At 37.7% G+C, this 18,060-nt stretch overlaps 2 protein-coding genes across 2 annotated transcripts; one reads left to right on the forward strand and one right to left on the reverse strand.

Annotated features, from left to right (window-relative positions):
- Window positions 1–3,084: 3,084 nt before the first annotated feature.
- Window positions 3,085–5,696, reverse strand: LOC144704851 (centrosomal protein). The gene is made up of 2 exons (XM_078577410.1): window positions 5,445–5,696; window positions 3,085–3,394 (listed from the first exon to the last, which is right to left on the reverse strand). Exons 1-2 carry the CDS (start codon window positions 5,643–5,645, stop codon window positions 3,176–3,178), a joined length of 420 nt encoding a protein of 139 aa, XP_078433536.1. The 5' UTR covers window positions 5,646–5,696; the 3' UTR covers window positions 3,085–3,175.
- An 8,021-nt stretch (window positions 5,697–13,717) lies between these two features.
- Window positions 13,718–17,618, forward strand: LOC144704921 (hydroxyproline-rich glycoprotein family protein). The gene is made up of 5 exons (XM_078577506.1): window positions 13,718–14,304; window positions 14,758–15,174; window positions 15,258–15,401; window positions 16,313–16,498; window positions 17,450–17,618. Exons 1-5 carry the CDS (start codon window positions 13,792–13,794, stop codon window positions 17,528–17,530), a joined length of 1,341 nt encoding a protein of 446 aa, XP_078433632.1. The 5' UTR covers window positions 13,718–13,791; the 3' UTR covers window positions 17,531–17,618.
- The last annotated feature ends 442 nt before the right edge of the window (window positions 17,619–18,060 follow it).

Genomic DNA, 18,060 nt, shown 5'->3' on the forward strand with positions numbered 1-18,060 from the left:
ACATTTATACATTCTTTTTTGAAAGCCATATAATCCTGTTTTGTAGTGAAAAAAGGTATACTATAGAAAATAGCTCTATCCTTTGCAGAACAAAACCAACTAACGATGTTGATCAATTTCATTAAATTTACTATGTCTGGATATTTATGATTCCAGAATTCATCGCTAAGTTTAGCGAGGTTATATGTATCTTTCTACTTAGTAATTGTCCATATGTACTCCTAATATCTTTTTCTATACTAATCAATGTCTTTCCATAGATCAATGGCATAAAAATAAGCTTAATGAGCTTTCTATCTAACTTATATTCAATGATATCCATCTTTACCTTATCATTTATTCGATGATTAATAAATTCTTTTAAATCCTGGAGCAAGTAGGTATATCGTCTTGTATTTTACCATCAGGGTGAGGAATAAGATTCATTCTCATAGCCATTTCTTCGTTAAGTAATAAGTAACTCATGATTTGATAGGCACTAGCAGAGGCATCTTGCGTTATTGGTATTTTATTATATTCTTGAACTACATCGTAACATAGGACTTTGGATATGAACTGAAATGGATCGCTAGCATCCTTAGCGAAGCTTATTAAACTCTCATCAGAAGCATAGATTAAACTCTGTATTTTCTTATACCATTGAAGAGCATCATCATAAAGATAGAATTTCTTATACTTAAAGGCAGCTGAAGAGGTTACTATGTCCTTTCGAGTCTTTGCACCCTTCTACTTCTTGAATATTGTTGGCAAAGACTATTAAAGCTCTAGATAGATCACGTTCATGAAAATGCAAGATACCTGATCGGTAAATTCTACCACGAAGTCCATAAATGCAGGCAGATAAAAGACAAAATCCTCATATGGGAAGCTAACGTGATTATAAAATCTTCATACCTAGCTTTTGTACCTTAATAGATAATTCTTTTAAAGAGCAACAAGGCGATAAGTTACCTTTATAGCCTTATTCTGATAAAAGATATCCTCAAAAGATCGAAGACTTCTTTAAGATTGACGCTGGCTAGTATTCTAGGCATAAGAATACCTATTTTTCTAAAGTAGAACGACTCTTCTTAATGAACTCCAATACCTTTTATTTATCTTAAATCCTTGGTTCTGAAGCCCATTCAATATGGAGCACATTTCCTTATACTTAGAATCATCTAATTCTATATTGAAATTATTTAGGTTATGAGATGATAGAAGATTGTAATGTATATTTAAGGAAGGACAGCTTAAATAACCACCTTTCAGGTCTGATAACACAAAAGGCTTCTTTATTTCTTCATTAAGAAATTTAAATACAATGTAATCATCATCATCAGATGGATGTTGCCAATCTACGGGCTTGCAAACCATTGGAAGATTGAGTTTCAACGGAGAATACTTAAATCAAAGTTGCATACAACTAATAAATGTTTTTCTATATAAGCCTGTCCATTCTTTTTAACTACAGATTTATTATCATCTACGGAAATGGATTCAAGAAATATCAATTTTCTTTCAATCATAAACTCAAGCAATCTTCTACCTATTTCAAATTCTTTACCTTTTTTATGACTGATATCACCTTCGCTACTACTATCAACTCGACTATTTTTAATTTTATTCTTATTAATTATATTAGCCTGTGTCATAACAATTCTATCTATTAGTCCCAAAAATGTAGATACCCTCACAACCGAGTTCTCTTGAATACTGTGAAAGGACACACTTAAGGCATATATAAGAATAGCTTCTATCGTATATTCACCAAATTGAACAATAGTGCTATCATAAAGTTCTTTAGTAATGTATTTTTTCAAATAGTATTTAACGCTAATAAGATTCTTTCCTATCAATCGTTTGATTGAATTAGGAGTTTCAGTAAATATAGTATTTTCATCGAATTTTGTAGTTACATCTTCAATCTGCATTTGTAATTTTCTTAAATCCGACTCATTCCATTTATCATTTATTCCCTTATTCTTGTACTCATTCAATTTCCTATAAACTTGTGTATTAAATATTTCTTTTTCTACAAAATCTGGTAACTTTTCCACTATATCCTTATACAATTGATCCCAAAATTCATTGATGATATTATCACTACTTATATTAGAATACGCCCTTATAAAATTATTTCTATTTTGATTTAATGTCATGCACTTTCTCTGCAATTTCAAGTCAATCAACTCCTTTCTCAGTCCTCTTCCAATGAATGAATATCCTTTACAACACACCGTTCTAAAAATATTATTAATGTTTTCACTCCGACAGTTAAAAACTCCGCATTTCTTAATCGCTCGAAGCAAGCGATAGCCTCCTCTTATTTCAATCGCTCGGAGGTTGATGCGATTCATTGTAAAAAATGATATGTTCATGGTTTTGTTTTTTAATATTTTTTTTACCTCGGCATGTCGGGGTATGAGGATTTTTCCCCTAAAGAGAGCCAAGAAACAGGGCAGGATAACAAGCAATAGAGAAGGAGAGATAGAGAGAGAAAGAGGGTGAGCAAGAGAGAGAGACTTAACGACATCAGAGATCAAAATCTTTATCGTTTCATAATTGTGATCTTTATCCAGGGAAATCATAATCTGCCAAACAATTTCCGTTAGCATTACCCGTTTTTCGCCCTGAAACCATTATCTGTTGTCGATATATGTTACCATTATCAGACACATTTCTGGCTTTTCCAGATAACTGATATAGTGACCAATAACAGATACCAGATACGGATACCGTTAGTAGCACCCTAGTCGCTAATACAAAATATACCCAGGAGAAAAAAACAATCAATAACAATGAGTAAACATCAGAATTTTTCTCCATTCAGAAACATATAAAAACATCTCAAGATGTCGTTCCTGACTCAACTGCATAATTACTGACTTTTTTTTCACAAACAGCATTACAGGAGCAGAAACAACCCCAGAACAAGGCACAATATTTCATTTCATTCATGTAAACATGCAGTCTAATTCCACAATAAAAAAATATGATGGTTAAAAAATAATCACAAGAACCTACTTGGATGGGTTTTGATCATCGTTTACTGGATTACTGACTTTTTTTCACAAACAGCATTACAGGAGCAGAAACAACCCGAGAACAAGGCACAATTTTCATTTCAGTCATGTAAACATGCAGTCTAATTCCACAATAAAAATATGATGGTTAAAAAAATAATCACAAGAACCTACTTGGATGCGCTTTGGTCATCGTTTACTGGATTGGTAGATCCGGGTGACGAGTTACTCGCATTTACTGGGCTGGGCATAGGCTGGATTCTAATGTAGGGCTTTCTTGTGAGGGTTTCACCTTTCAAAGCGGCGACGTAGCGGTCGTTGGTGTTTTCCTTGCGCTGGATCTCCGCAAGAAACTCGCCCAGCCTTTCCTTGTTGACCTGACCCATCATCTGATCCACAGACAGAGAATTGGATCAGAAAGAAAAATAAATTGAGTGGTTAAAGGGGGAAATCATCAACCAGGGTTGGACGATGATGATGGATTTGTCATCGTCACCATCATACATGTGTGGCTTGAACAAAAAATGATGATGCTTTATCGTCAACCGATGAATGACGAAGATGACGTTGAAAGCTGTTGGAAACTGGATGATGAAGACGACCACATGACTAAATGATCTATCTTAGCTTGGAAACCATCGCCGATGATGGCTCTAGAAACCAGACGAGGATGAACATGATGATTTGTCATGAACCAATGGATGATGGTGACAATGACTATGATGGCCTCAGAAACTGGATAAAGATGGACATGATGATTCATCAATGCCACCCTTACTAGTAATTTTTAGATGCATGAAAGGTTTCTTAAGTAAAAAAATTTTAAAAATTGGGAAAGGGAATCTGGATAAAGTGTTTATAATAGTGCTGTAGGGCTGGAAGACGATGACAAGTTCGTTATCATCATCAGCATCTTCCGTTTTAGGTACGAGACAAATGGCAAGATGATGATGAATTCATCGTCGAATAATTTAAAAATATTACAATGAAGATGAGAATTCAAAATTGACATGTCTTGCACGTATTCATGAAGCATCTACTTATACGAAAAAAGTTGAATCATTTTCATCCATTAAGAACCAGAGTTGGCCCACTTTCCAAATCTGGAAAGTGAAAGATACATGCAATGGAGCACCCAAACGATTGAGACAATGGACTCAACACGAATTTAAGGTTGATATGAATGCGTCCATTCTCATAAATGAATGCTAGAATATCATAAAATTCTTGATAACAGAATATTCACTTTATAATCTTCCCACAAGAATGATTATTCTGCCTTGACTTAAGCCGCTAAAATGGGAGATTCCTAGGCCCAATCAACCCAGCAAGGGTGACATTTGTGGGATTTATAAGTAAAATATTCTCCATGGACGAGACGAATGATCAGACTCCACAAAACTAAATAGATGAGAAGAGAATCGATGAAATCGCATCTTCATGACATTTGATGTAAATATTTGCTAACCGATAGAAGGGAAAAATTTTGGCAACCTAAAACCAAGATAAATTAAGTTAAATCATACCGTGCCGAAGAAACTAAGACAAATAAATTGGTTAATGAAATAGAATACGTAAAATCAAGGAAAGACTAGGGTATAATTCATGCTGAGAAAGAATACCAACATTTCCTGCAAAGATTTCTGAAATCGAAGGCTCTGCGGCATGAATGCATCTATAAATACAATATCAGACTTCCATTTTCTGATATTGAAGGACATCTATCGACCTAAATTGAAGTGATCCGGCAGTAATTTCTGAAATCAAAGGCACTTCGGCACGAATGCATCTATTAATACGATATCAAACATCAATTTCTCTCATATTAAAATCCATCTATTGATCGAAACTGAAGTAATCCGGCATAATTTCTGAAAAGAAGGCACTACGGCAAGAATGCATCTAAAAATACGATATCAGACATCAATTTCTCTCATATTGAAGGGCATCCGTAAATTAAAAATGAAATAATGGGGCAATTATTTCTGATATCGAAGGTACTACGGCACGAATGCGTCTTTAAATACGATATCAGACATCAATTTCTCTCATACTGAATGACATCCGTAGATCAAAACTGCCGGTATGATTTCTGAAATAAAAGGCTCTACGACACAAATACATCCATTAATATGATATCAGACATCTAGTTTTTTGCCACGGAAGAACATCCGCAGACCAAAAAATGGAGTTATCGGGCAATTATTTCTGAAATCGAACGCACTACGATAATAGATATGATCTAAGACATCTGTTTTTTGATATTGAAGGGCATCCGTAGATCAAAAACTGAAGTTATCCAACAATGATACGCCCATACATACGATATCACACAACGATTTCTTCTAAACGCCAAATTATATCCCTTGATCGCCGAAAGGAGAAACAACACCAAAATCAAGATTTACAGCAAATTAGAGGAAATAAATCTCGACCCACCGCGGTATCCGGGCGGGAGGTGCGCCGGAGATGGGCTTCGAGCTGTTCATTGCGAGAGCTGGTCATCTGCATAACGCCATATCCGATCACGCCAGGAATAACCCCGCAAAGCGTCGCAAACGCCACGAAGAACGGCTTTGAATCGCGGGTCCTTCTCACAAGCCATCGCCACGCCCCGCTCTTCTCCCAGAGAATTGACATCGACCCACCTCCCAAAATTCCAAATTTCTTCTCCCAACGATCGATCCGCGGCGATCAAGCTATATATACGAACTGGGTATGGAAAATTTTCCTTGTTAAGAGTAGTTTGAATAATTCCTCATTTTTTTCATATAATAAAACTATTTATTTGTGACTTGTTTTCAGTTGAAATTACATTCTGATATTTTAGTTGTAAATCTTTACCTGAAAACTCATACAAGAATTAGTTATGTCTTGGTTTCCAGTTGGAATTATATTCTGAAATTTTAGTAGTAAATTTACAAATGAAAAAATAATGCTAGAATTAATTATGTCTCGGTTTTCAGGGGTTAAAAAATGGATGGTGAGTCTTCTGCTATCTGTTTTTAGTAAAGAATTTTTATATCAATATAGTATGACTTTTCAGATTAAGATTTACTATTTCTTTTTGAAGAAAGATTTACTAATAAATTATAAAGCATAATTTCTGCTTTCAATGTGTACTATTTGCCCTGAGATGACATTTTAATTACTTTCGTTTGATGGTATATTTTGATAGAGCTGAAATGTACATACTGCATATATACTTGGTGTAGATATTCTCCCTGTTAAGAGTATTTTGAATCATTCCTCATTTTGTATATATTCAAACTATTTAGGATTAGTTATGTCTTGGCTTCAGTGCTTAAACATGGATTGTGTTTTGGGGAACCAAAAATAGTGAAAAGTGGTGCACATGTTTCAAGGATTTTATATCATCTTTTATGAGTTTTTGGAGCATACGTCTACCACTAAAGATTCAGCATGAATTTGAACTTCTGATGTATATCCTTGTACCTCATATGACACTTGCATTTCATTCTTTAGATGATATATTTTTATAGAACTGACACGTAAATAGTACATTGATGGTGATGCCCTGGCAGAATTTTTGGTATGTATGGATGGTTCCACTAAAATGTTGAATTCGTTAAATGATGTTTCTTCTTTATTCATGGTTGCATTGAGTGCTTGAACCATATTACATGTCTTGTGTGAATTAATAGAAATTATTTCTTCATCTATTGCATCCAACATGAGTAATATGTGGGAAGTCAGTGAAGTCATCTTTTAAAAAAAATACATGCAATGATGGAATGTAAATATTGATTGATCAATGTTTTTTGAGACAGTGATATAAATCTTTATTGATTAAAGATATAGATAGGGAGTAATATTTTTGGGGGGCTTAAAATTGACTTTTTCAGATTGTTAAGATTCCACATTGTGTTATTTCTTGGCATCCCCGGTTTATAATCCTAGGGTTCTGCGTGAAGGTACATCGCATCATAATCATCCCTCCAATAACACATGCAAGCAGAATTGACTTTAGACTAGTTATTTATCTCAGAATACTATAGTTGAGGGAAAATATAAATTATAGTAATTTGTATCCAAAGCTTTAGTCTTTATTGAACGAGCAACTTGGATTGTATCGAATAATGAAGCATTTTTTTTTTCGTTGCTTCAAATATTATAATAAAATGAGCGTGAGTAAACGGATCAATGATGAACATAAAAAATTGTATTATGGTGCAACGACACATACGTGTATTTATTGATTATTTGATTCTCCTAATCATCTTGTGAATACTCTTTTCTATATTCATGCCAATTGAATGAAAAGGTAATTTTTGGCAGGAATCTGGCATAATTCGAGAAAAAGTTTAGATAAGTATACTAGAAACATAGAAATAAAATAAATTTTAAATTTTCTTACACATATTGTCCATGTCATTACATATAAGGATTTTTTTAATCAAACTTAAGAACTAAGTTTTGTAAAGACTTCCCAAAGTGCCATAGAAAGGGGGAAAGAGAAGAGCAGAATAGAGCATATAGCAAAAATTAGTTCAACTTTGACAGCATATCTGACTGATAATATTAACTTTTAAATGGTGAAAAAAAACTAAAAAACACACTATTCAGATGGAGAGTGGTAAAAATAGCTTTATGAGTTGAAAAGAGCTTAACCAAGCATCAAATTGTCATCCAGGAGCTTAGCCAAGCAATGTATTGAGAAGTTTCTTTGTAAACTATAGGTCCACCTTTAGGTCTTGGTACCTTTGAACATCTTGTTGGGTTCTAGAAGCCTTGATCTGGATGAACATAATGATTCCATGCAATGTAAGACTTATAACGACATCAATAAAAAAATGAAACAAATCATCTATGCACAGATCACATCCGTGATTTCTTGGATCCTGGAGCAAGACAAGTTGAGCTGCTCATATGTGCAGCCTCTAGGCATATCCACGTGATCCTCAGCATGTCGAATCTCCTCCTTCACTTCGTCGAGCTCCGTTCAACCTTTGACGTCGTCGTTACACCATCCCAATCACATCGGGAATGGAGAAGAGCCTTGGGAAGAAGGGGAAGAACCCTGAACGGTTCTAGCCTGGGTGAATTTTGTTTAGGGCCTTTCCTTATTTATATTAAGTGGGTATTTTTTATAAACCACCCCCCCCAAAACTTTAGTATATCTTCCGACGTCCAAAGACCATTTACATATGACCCTCTAGGCCCATGTATTAGTCTAGTTTAAAACTTCAGCAGCCCAATAACCTTAATTGGCCTTCCAAATTAGTTACTCATACCATCATACAGATTAATTAATGTTGGAATGACTTAATCCAGTCAATAGGTTGAGTCTCCAACCTGTGGGGCGCCAAGCTACATTCCGTGTTCTAAAAGATACAATGGAGTATGCATCAACTCATTCATATTCGTCATATGTTACCGTGTACGTATAGTCCCTCATCTACTTCATGCTCCTAGGATGACTTAGGGTATGATCAACTATCAAACCCTAATCGGATATCTGAGTTAGTAATGAAGCCTTTGAAAATCATTGGAGAACCCTTCTCTAATATTTCATTGCCTTGGCCAAGGAAATCATTCGTATCGTCTTCCTTGAGCTGTCTCCTCTTATTTTGAGGGTTGACGATCCCATCTTGAGCTTATAGAACTTATTGATGCACCCAAATTAAGACTATTTGGAATCCCATGATTAGAGACTCGTAGGTCAAAGTCAAAGTACAACTGTCCATCCATAATATGTCTTTGGTATCTCAGATAAAGGGACCTTTTACACAACCATGATGTGAATCAACCTGATTAACAATTTGATATATTATCATTAAAGCATTTTGTGATGATCGATTGAGTGAACTCTTTCCACTAAAGAGCACAAAACATCTATCCTTAGTGTCTCCACACTAATGGCTACGAGACTGGTCATACTCATCATATTAATTAGGCTAGATAGCGTTATTTAATCCAGAAACTTTGATGTCATTCTCAATTATGCTTCAAATAGGAATATTCAGAACACATTCTTAAAGACAAGTGAACATTGTCTTACGATTTCATCATAATATAAAGTTTGGTGTTTATAGACTTCTTTATAATCATCACTTGTGCACTATAATGAATATGTTTTACTAATGAACATTGAACAAGATATGGAATGTATAATTGGTTTGTCGGCCACAAATATTTCCATCAATGGATTGGTAGAGTTCTAAGTAAATAGAGATGGAAATTCATATACAACAAGGGAGGAATATATGTTGAGCCAAAGAGGGAGAGATAGAACTAGAGAGAGATGGAAGGAATGACAATTGATGATACAATGTAGTTTGTCACAGCTCCCACCCCATCACAAGTCCCAAATTTTAAAAAAATTTATCACAGTAAGTCATCCATAATAATTCACTATATCATTACACAGTCGTCAAGCTAATCACACCACCATGTTTATTTAAGTTCATTGAATAAAATATTTACGTTCATTATTATTCTGTGTGATGTTTATAATGAAGTCCATGAATATGTGCAATGACATAGTAAATTATGATGATATCATAATACAGTGATCACTAGTCTTTAAACATGTATTCTAAATATTCCTATTCAATGGATAGTCGAGACGGACATCAAATTATCCGGATGAAATTACACTAGCTCATCCTACTTATCTGATAAGTATCAGTGTGGCGACACTAAGGACAGATAGTGGGTGCTTTTTGGAGAAAGAGTTCACTGAATTGATCCGTACAAATCTCTTAATGGTATTATATCGAAACGTCAATCAGGTTTATTCAAGTCACGGTTGTATAAGTGATGCACTAACCTAAGACACCAAGGACATCTCGCAAGTGGACCACTACATTTTTACTACGATTTATGAGCCTCTAATCATAGGATTCAAACAAGTTATAGCTCGGATGTAGAAAGAAGCTCTCGGAGATGATTGAGTGGTCAAAACTTGATCATTCGCCCTCGGTATAAGAGGAGATCGGCTCAAGGAAGATGATGCAGAAAATTCCTGGGCAGGGTAGTGAGGATATTGTAGAAGGTGTTCTCTAATGATCCCCATTACACATCAATACTAATCTAATGATGAATTAGGATTTGATGATAAACCATACCCTAAGTTGTTCGAGAGTCTCGCACGGATGATGGATTATACATATACGGGTAACCGATGACGGTTAAGGTTCCATGAGAGAGATCAACACTAATCGGTATCTTCTAGAGCATGAGGTTTAGCTTGACACCCCACAGGCTAGAAACATAACCTATCGATTGGGTTAAATCGATCCTTATTTAATTAATCTATATGTTGATATAGTTAATTAATAAGGTTGGACAATAATTATTATTGGGCCACTAAAGTTATTAACTAGAATGATACATGGGCCTAGAGGGTCACACACATAAGGTCATAAGGGCATTGGTGGATATATTTTAATTTTTAGGGTATTTGAGAAAAACTTATAAAATATAAATAGGGAAGGGGCACTCATTTCAAGCACCAAGGTGAGCCAGATTTGAGAGCCCCTCCCTTTCTCTACTCTCTTCTCTACTCATCCAAAGAGAGTGTCTTCATGGTGAGAAGATCTTCTACATTTTTAAGAAGAGTTGAAGAAGAAGACGTGGAGATCCAAGCGACAAGTGATTGCATGGATACTTCTAAAGGCTGGACACGTGAATGGCTTCAGAACGATCTTGGAGCGACAGAGTCGAGGGTGGAACGAGTTTCCCAAAAGGTACATTCAATGTATGTTTTAAAGATTAATTATGAATCGATCAACACGTTTCCGCATCCATGGAATCATGTTTTCCATGGACGAACCAAAGTACATAACCCAACAATAATAATGTCACATCATGTAATTGTCACATCATCCAGACAGTCTCACATACCAAAGAGGATGTAAAGGTAAGTTGGACATAATGTATGCTGATTCGGCATATGTCTACAAATCTCCCTATCAAATCTAGGATTCAGTACATATCAACCATGAAATCAACATTAGTGTCATTGAAGCTCGCCTGTGTTTACATGACTTGTGACATTAATGCACCCATCAACATCAACAATCAACAAGGCTCTTAATTTTAACGATGCCATTGTGGATGACATTGGCAGCGATGTTGATGGTGATGTGGCAGTGAGGTTGATGGTGATGTTGATGATGGAATTATCTATGATGCTGAGAGTGACATTGTAGGTTATGTTGTCATTAATGTTCACAACAATGTTGACGAGGAAATTGATAGCAATGTTTATTGCAATATCTTTTCTTATTGGCAAAAATGAGGTGGTGGGTATGACCGACCCAAGGGTTTTGCTCATAGACCTGTCAAGTTGTGCCTCAGATGCCATCCATCGGGGTTTATATATGTAATGGTTTAGTGTTAATATGAATTGTAGGCGTGGAGTGAGCCTAGATATCCCAATTGCACTCCAACTTCAGTCGCCCACACCCACGACACAAAGGAAAGACATAGAATTTCATACCTTGGCAGAATATTAAGGGGTCCTCGGATGCAAGCAATAGGGATTTTGTGTGTGAAGTAGGAGGCGCCATCATCACCCTCCTCGAATGTCGCCATATGATCTCCCCAAAGTAGATATCTCCTAGGCAAGCCATCATGCATACCCTCCGCCTATAGTCTACGCGATCCTCCAGCGATGAGGTCCATCACATAGAAGGATTTTTTGTGTGTGTGAATAGACGACATGTGGATGCTCTCAACACGATAATTGCCTCTTGCCTCCCAATGGAGGTCCTTCCAGGTAGTGAATAGGAAAAGGGTGTGTTGTCAGGTAGTTGGGGAGCTCATTTGTTTTTTGGTTCCACTATCGTAGCTGGAAGTAGATACTAGTACATCACGTCCGACAACGGGTGATGTCCTGCCAAACACATTGCAAATGCCACAAAGAGCAAGCACATGCATAGAGCATGCCAACTGATAATGAGTCAGACTCTATGATGATACCGTGAAGTTTGCATTCCTTGAAAGGAGAAAGCCATCACATATCACCACTGCATTTGCTATGTTAGACAATAATGGGAAAAAGTGAACATGATGCCATCTCCACTGGCAAGGCCTCGATCCACTTGGTGGTGGTGGAGTTAAAGAGGTCAGTATGCCCCAGATGTGTAGTGACTCGCATGTAGAGAGTGATTGACACATTGTAGGCGGGACTTGGTAGTGAGTTCTTTTAATCCATCGTTTCATGCCTCCTATGACATCTTGAGCGTTCATCAGTGAACCTAAAAAGCGAGAAAAGTTTTGCCTTTTAAATTGACGATAATGCTGACAACAATTTTGACATTAGTGATGCCATTTTTTATGATGATGGCGTTAAAGGTGAGGGCAATGGTGACGCTGACAGTGAGGTTGGCGATGACATGGTCGATGGTGCTGACATTGATGGTGACTTCAATGATGACATTGTCGATTATTTTGATGTTGATGGTGACTGCGAGGATGACATTGTCGATGGTGCTGACATTAAAGGTGACTTCAATGATGACATTGTTGATGGTGACTTCGAGGATGACATTGTTGATGATGACTTCAATGATGACATTGTCGATTATGTTGGCATTGATGGTGACTTTGATGATGACATTGTCAATGATGTTGGCGTTGATGGTGACTTTGACGATGACATTGTCGATGGTGCTAACATTGATGGTGACTTCAATGATGACATTGTCGATTATGTTGATGTTGATGGTGACTTCGAGGATGACATTGTTGATGATGACTTCAATGATGACATTGTCGATTATGTTGGCATTGATGGTGACTTTGATGATGACATTGTCAATGATGTTGGCGTTGATGGTGACTTTGACGATGACATTGTCGATGGTGCTAACATTGATGGTGACTTCAATGATGACATTGTCGATGGTGACTTCAATGATGACATTGTCGATTATGTTGATGTTGATGGTGACTTTGATGATGACATTGGCGATGGTGCTGACATTGATGATGATTCAATGATGTCATTGTTGATGTTGACTTTGACGCTGACATTGTCGATGGTGCTGGCATTGATGGTGACTTCAATGATGACATTGTTGATGGTGACTTCGACAATGACATTGTCGATGGTGCTGACATTGATGGTGACTACAATGATGGCATTGTCGATTATGGTGGTATTGATGGTGACTTTGACAATGGGCATTTTTGAGGATGCTGATATTGACGGTGACTTCAACGAAGATGGTGACGTTGATGGTGTCTTTGACGATGACATTGTCGATGATGTTGCCATTGACAGTGACTTTGACGATGACATTGTCGAGGATGCTGATATTGATTATGACTTTGACGATGACATTGCTGATGATGTTGCCGTTGACAGTGACTTTGACGATGACATTGCTTTGACGATGACATTGCTGATGATGTTGCCGTTGACAGTGACTTTGACGATGACATTGTCGAGGATGCTGATATTGACGGTGACTTCGACGATGATGGTGACATTGATGGCGACTTTGACGATGACGTTGTCAATGACGTTGACCTCGATGACGACTTCGACAGTCACATTGTTGAGGATGCTGATGGTAACAGCCAAGGCGAGATCGACAATAAAGTTGACGTCAACATTGACAATGACATTGCCAAAGACAACAACGGGCTCCATTGACGACAACCCCAAACGTCATCGTCATCCAGCAATCCCCCCCTTTCCTTCTTCCCCATCTCCCATCTACAAAAAGCTCACTAAACCCCTGTCTCACTCTCCTTCTCCCCACTTCCCTCTCTCTCCTTCTCTCTCTTCTGGTAGGAGGGGGCCGTCGCCATGAGAGGGCTGGGGAGGTTCTCCTCCAGCTCCACCGCCAAGCTCCCCTTCTCAGCGTCTTCCTCGCACTGCTACTCCGCCATGGCGGGCTCCGGCCGCGGAAGAGGTCGCGGCGGCGCTTCTCCTCCACCGCCGATCTCCTCCACCGTCGAAAACCCCGCCAAAATCGACGAATCCACCCCCCCAAAACCTGGCCTCGGCCATGGCCGCGGCGCCCACCCTCCCCCTTCTTTCTCCGCCCCCGGCCGCGGCCGTGGATCTCCATTACCCCCCTCCGATCCCAAGAAACCCTTGTTTTTCCGCCGCGAAGACCTGTCCCCGGCGAAAATTCTTGATCCTGGGATCGAATCCGAGGCCCCCGATCGCTCCAGGGCTCCTCCGGTCCCCGGAATTGGAAGGGGTAAAGCTTCAATTTTGGATGCGGAGCCTTCTAGGGTTCCTCTGAATCTGTCCGTCCGGCCTCCCGGCGGCGGAATTGGAAGGGGGAAAGCTTCAATTCCTTCAATTTCTGAGGTAGGCAGATTTCGCTTTCCATCTTCTTTGCGTTTGTTTGAAGAATTTTGTCTGGGTATTCTTTAATTTCGCCTGGATGGTTACTTCTTCAGCTCAGTTCATTGTTGGAAGAATTCAAAATTCACTTGTATTCATTTACATTGGGCTTGTTCAATCTTACTTGATTTCTCTTTCCATCTTCTTTGCGTTTGTTTGAAGAATTTTGACTGGGTATTCTTTAATTTCGCCTGGATGTTGGTAGAATTCAAAATTCTCTTGCATGCATATACATTGGGCTTGTTCAATCTTACCTGATTTCTCTTTCCATCTTCTTTGCGTTTGTTTGAAGAATTTTGGCTGGGTATTCTTTAATTTCGCTGGGATGTTGGAAGAATTCAAAATTCTCTTGTATGCATATACATTGGGCATGTTCAATCTTACCTGAATGGGTATTCCATCCTGTTGATTTCTGAGGTGCCCGGTGCGGCCATGGTAGAGGAGAACCGGCATCTGCGAAGCCGGGCGCCGGCGGGGCAATTGAGGGATCGAGAGGAGGCGACAAGGCGTGCCATCGGTGTGCTGTCGCGAGGCGCCGGAGGTCGAGGCGTGGCCGGGAGAGGCGGCGTCGTCGGCGGCGCGGGCTGGAGAGGCAGAGGAGGAAGAGGGGGAAGAGGAGGGCGATTCGGCGGCCGCGGGCAGGCTCGGGACATTGACGAGTACTACGGCACCGGGCTCTTCCTTGGCAATGCCGGCGATGGCGAGAAGCTTGCCAAGAGGGTGGGAGAGGAGACCATGGCCAAGCTCAATGAAGCTTTTGAAGAAATGAGTAGCCATGTTCTTCCTTCGCCCATGGAAGAAGTCTACCTCGAAGCTCTCCACACCAATTACTCTGTGAGAATTTTTGCAGAAAAACCAATTCTTGATTGTGCTTGTTCTTGTTTTTGCTGATCTTGTTGTTGTTAATTGTTCTACAGTTTGAGTTTGAGCCAGAGTTTCACATGGTTTTCACCAACCCTGATATTGAGGAGAAGCCGCCCGTCGCTTTGCCTGAAGCTTTGGAGAAGATGAAGCCGTTCTTGATGGAGTATGAAGGGATTCAGAGCCAAAAAGAGTGGGAGGTAGGCAGAGTTTGCTTTTTATGTTCTTTGAGTTTGTTTAATTTCGCGAGTAGTCCAAAGTTTTGTAAAAAATTGTGCTGGATATTCTCTGTTTTTTTCTTTAATTTCGCTTGGATGGGTAGTTCCTCAGCACAGTTCATTGTTGGAAGGATGCAAATTCCTTTTTTTTTGGGTATTTTTTAATCTCACCTCAATGGGTATTCCGACCTTTTGATTAGATTTTTTTGTGGGTATTCCCTCTTTATTTTGTCTATTTTTTAGCTACCTCTTCGAGTTATTTGAAACAAATATTTGTTAGGTTGTTTATAGTCACCGCCGTTGAAAATATATGGCTTTTCTTTTGTCCTACTCGGGGAATGAACCTGGATATTGAGTATTACACCCTTTTTCCGTGGTTTTGTTTTCTATCCTTGATATCCCTGAATAAGATCCTGCTTATAACTAGTTAAGATTTTTCCAAACCCATACTAAAATTTCATATTATATACTTGGCATTCTTCCTCATCCATCATCAGATCTTCGTCAAAATTATGTTTTTTGTCAAATATTTAATGGGTATGGTCACGTCAACAAGTTTGATATCTTTGGGGTAATTTTTGCGAGATTTGGCTTCTAAGGAATTAAATAGAAGTGAATTTTATTTCATTTTTAATAAATTGATTCTCCCATGTTCTCTATGACGGTATCTAAAATCTCAAGTTTCAAAATTTCAGTTGATTCAAAATTTTGAATTTAAAAAGATCAATAATTATATTCTTTTTAAACTGATTCTACCGATAATCGAATATCAATTTGTTAATGCAAAATTTCAAGTTAATCTAGGATTATCAAAACTCCATAATTAGAGTTCTCTATTTTTTAGATATTAGTCTGGCTTATATATTAATTGTTTATTTTTATTTGCGGATCAGGACATTATGGAGGAAACAATGAAGAAAGCACCGGTATTGAAGGAGCTTGTGGATTTCTACAGTGGGCCTGACAGAGTAACGGCAAAACAGCAAGATCAAGAGCTAGAGAGAGTAGCAAACACTATTCCAGACGACGTTCCTTCTTCTGTCAAACGTTTCACCGACCGCGCTCTCATCTCGCTCAAGGTTTTTCTTTCCCATTTTTTATCTTGGCTTTTTTTCCCCTTAATTTATGCTAGAAATATTTATATTTCTCTGATATTTCAGTCTCAAGCACTTGGGGGTTGTCTATCGATGAAAACTACGGTCGATCGTATGATTGTCAATCAAATCGTCAATCAACAATTGAAGAATAAAAACAACATAGACCCATTACTATCTCTCTCTTTATCTCTAATCGATTGATTTATTAACGGGTCATCTTGATCGGATTGGTTGACGCAGTTGATCAGTTCTGATCGTGGCTATGTTTCATATGTTTGTTTATTGAGGCATGTTACTCGGAAACTTTCACATTTATTTCTTTTCCGGTAGCTTTGTGCTATAATTCTTTGGCATTCATCTGATATTTTAGCTGAGATGATCCGTTGCCAAAAATAGTTTTTGGAAATGATGGGGGATAAAACCGTCCAGAGCTCAGATTTGACGCCATCGACGAGTTCTGACGAGTATTTATTATGCATTTTGCTTCGAGCAATCAGGCGTTTATTTATTTTCCTACAGCTTTGTGCTATTAAAATGCTGTATTTATCTGATATGTTGGAAATGAGAGGGAAAAGATGAATCTATTATAAAAAAGAGTTTATAAAACTGTACCCAGTTGAGGTCCTAGCGAATTGTTGATTTCTGATTATTTCCCCTATTTATCTAGGAGATTTACTCGAAACGATTTCATTTTTGTTTCAATATTCTTGAAGATTTAATCTGCTGATGAGAGATCACCTTCATAGTATTTATTCCGATTATATAATTTTTGATAATCATTAATTAAACTGAAATTTTGCATCAATAATTTTTTATTTTGGATCCGAGTTTTCCAAGGTTTAAGGTGTATGAGTTTGAATTACTCGATCATATTTATAAAGACTAATTTTTCACATTTTTCTCGTTCATTCTGATTTTTTCTCTCTTTTGCAGAGTAATTCTGGATGGGGTTTTGGAAAAAAATGCCAATTCATGGACAAACTCACGTGGGAGATTTCTCAGCAGTACAAATAATAACTCAAATTTCTTTTTTGAAAAAAAAAGAATTTTTTTTTTAGTTCCGAATATTAATTCTCTTAGACTAGATTTTTTTTTCGTGTTATTTTGGTGTTATACTTCGCAAGCTAGAACAGGGTGATCTAACATCGTCTTAGTAATTTTCTTTTCCTTGAGGCATTTTCGAAATAATCTCTTAACCGGAGTGATATAAACTTTTTTGTATAGTTTGTAATTTGATCCAACTTTTTAGATTTTTTCTGTCCTAAAATTATCTTCACGAAGTTCGTGACACTGAGATTCAGATAAATCTACTTCGTAATCTGCTCGTAAACTCGCCCCTTGCCAAAAATGAAAGAAGGCGTGTTTCCAAACAAAGTGCAGTTATCAAAGTGCAGAACAAGAAGCTTGGTAATTCTCCTGTTAATCTTCTTATTAATTTCTTAATTTCTTCTTAGTTGAAAGAGGAGGTATGGAGAGGGAAAAAGCAAAAATGGTGGGGACAGAGAAAATGAGAAAGAGAGAGAGAGGAGGTGATAGATCATAGA

Source organism: Wolffia australiana, chromosome 6 (genome assembly GCF_029677425.1).
Source record: "Wolffia australiana isolate 7733 chromosome 6, ASM2967742v1".
Taxonomy (NCBI): domain Eukaryota; kingdom Viridiplantae; phylum Streptophyta; class Magnoliopsida; order Alismatales; family Araceae; genus Wolffia; species Wolffia australiana.

Excerpts from the sequence above, each read along its gene's own strand:
- LOC144704921 (XM_078577506.1), top strand. The coding sequence starts at position 13,792 with ATGAGAGGGCTGGGGAGGTTCTCCTCCAGCTCCACCGCCAAGCTCCCC. Across the intron at positions 14,305-14,757 it reads CAATTCCTTCAATTTCTGAG|GTGCCCGGTGCGGCCATGGT; the intron begins GTAGGCAGATTT and ends TTGATTTCTGAG. Across the intron at positions 16,499-17,449 it reads GCGCTCTCATCTCGCTCAAG|AGTAATTCTGGATGGGGTTT; the intron begins GTTTTTCTTTCC and ends TCTCTTTTGCAG.
- LOC144704851 (XM_078577410.1), bottom strand. The coding sequence starts at position 5,645 with ATGTCAATTCTCTGGGAGAAGAGCGGGGCGTGGCGATGGCTTGTGAGA. Across the intron at positions 3,395-5,444 it reads CCTCCCGCCCGGATACCGCG|ATGATGGGTCAGGTCAACAA; the intron begins GTGGGTCGAGAT and ends TCTGTGGATCAG.